This window comes from Pocillopora verrucosa, chromosome 10 (genome assembly GCF_036669915.1).
Source record: "Pocillopora verrucosa isolate sample1 chromosome 10, ASM3666991v2, whole genome shotgun sequence".
In the NCBI taxonomy this organism is placed as follows: domain Eukaryota; kingdom Metazoa; phylum Cnidaria; class Anthozoa; order Scleractinia; family Pocilloporidae; genus Pocillopora; species Pocillopora verrucosa.
The window spans coordinates 11708055-11710015 of NC_089321.1; the positions used below are offsets into that span (position 1 = coordinate 11708055).

Below are 1961 nucleotides of genomic sequence, written 5' to 3' on the forward strand. Positions count from 1 at the left end.
TGGATCTAAAACAAAATTATCTGATCTAACATCATAAGAATTGTATAACAGACAGTAAGGAGTATAAGCAATGAGTTTAGCAGTGAAAGGGTTAAGTATAATAAGCTTCTTGGAATAGAGGAATACAAAGTAAGCAAGATTACTTCTTGCCTATTACAGAATTCCGTCATTATTTTTATTTTTAAATAAAGCCATCCATCCATCCATAATCAAAGCAGGAAAAAGTTTGACGGTTAAAAACTGCTAAAGCTGTCTCAACAGTCTATGAATGCATTTTAATAAACGGATTACCATGTCTCCACACAAAATTTTTCATAAAAAAGTTTGTCACCAATGAAAAAAGAAAAAACGTCTGGAGTCTTTTATTCGTTTTTATTTCTGTGGAGTTTTTTCTTTTTGGGGTTTTCCCAGACTCGTTCATTTGGTTGTGGCTGACGTCTAGGAGGTAATCTCCAGGAAGCTTCTTCGGCTGCCTTCCATTCTTTGTAAGCTTGCCTGTCAAGAAAAATAGTAACAAAAACATTAAACAAACTCAAAGTATTTATTCACAATCGCACACACCGTTCAAGGATCTATAAGAAAAAATGAAAGGTTAGCATTTGAAAGTTAGTGCCAGTAAGTGAATACAAGTCGATTTAAAAGCGCTCATTTAAGTGATAGGCGAAAACCTTTGGACCGTCCATTGACTTAATATCTTAGCTAAGTGTTTTTCTTAAAGTTTCGAATTTCTCTACTTACCATCTTCGCCAGATCGACTTTACAGGCCACGAAATCAACATGTAAACGGTAACCACAACACAGTTCAGAACCAAGACGGTCGAGATCGTATAACCGGTTTCACGCCAGGTCGAGAAAACGAGGTGGCTCTGAATCTTGATAACATGTTCTGATGACAAAAAACCAAAAATATAGTATGAATGTTATCGACGCGGAGTAATTTTCATAACGTACCGATGAAACAACTAAAAGTGAGATAATATCTTGGGTCGTTATCACACAGGAATATTTTCAAGGTGTATTTTCAAGGGGGTAGTCCCACGAAATACCCTCAGAGGGTACTGCTCGGGGTATTTCTCATTGGTCTTTCTACTCACCGTGAACATATTCATTGTAAAACTCAGTGACAACTTCAATTGTTTCCCAAAGGTATTCAAGCACAGGTTCAATTGGTTTACAACTCATTTCAATCACTTTCCAGGTCCATTCCGCAGACCATTTTGCTTCCATCCAAGTCCACTCAGCTAACCATCTAGATCCACTCCATGTTTTCCCAGCTGACCATAAAGCAATTTTCTGTGAGATCTCGGCCAACCATGTAATCTTTTCCTTTACCCATTCCGCCATCCCCACCGTTCCATTCCAGATTAGATGTGGCAAATATACGATATTGTTCCAAATCGATTCAGCCAACCAGAAACTACCGCTGTACATCCCTTTGGCCAACCGTGTGATCCAAGTAACAATCCAGTCCACCAAACCTGTCAGTCCACTCCAAATTTCACAGACTTGATCCACCAACCCTAAGAGTCCATTCCAGATTTTACCGACCAAACCCAATAACCCTTTCAGTCCTCTCCACATTAAACCAGCCATAGTTCCAATTCCGTCAGAACTCTTTTCCCATGCTAGAGCCAGTTTTGTGACCGTAAAGCTCCATGTGTTTTTCATCATCATCATTGCCTGTGTGATCAGTCCTGGTGCTTTACGTTTGTAGACGTTGTACTTTGAACAAGTCATGTTCCGAGGATATTCTGGAAGTTCCTTGCAATTAAGGATCTGAAAGTAAAAAAAAAGGGGGGGGGGGGGCAAGTGAGTTTTAACTGTCAAAGACCTCTCGAGTATATTTTAACCCGCATTTCAAGTTACCTATTTGTTTTTCATGAAACTCGGGGAGGGGGGAGGGGGGAAGGGTAGGGGTTCTTGGTAGGGATTCCCGCCCTGGCTTTTCAAGTTCAAGTCTG

At 39.9% G+C, this 1961-nt stretch overlaps 1 protein-coding gene across 1 annotated transcript; it reads right to left on the reverse strand.

Annotated features, from left to right (window-relative positions):
* Positions 1-203: 203 nt before the first annotated feature.
* Positions 204-1700, reverse strand: LOC131776182 (uncharacterized). The gene is made up of 3 exons (XM_059092347.2): positions 1095-1700; positions 739-886; positions 204-495 (listed from the first exon to the last, which is right to left on the reverse strand). Exons 1-3 carry the CDS (start codon positions 1675-1677, stop codon positions 363-365), a joined length of 864 nt encoding a protein of 287 aa, XP_058948330.2. The 5' UTR covers positions 1678-1700; the 3' UTR covers positions 204-362.
* Between the last annotated feature and the right edge of the window lie 261 nt (positions 1701-1961).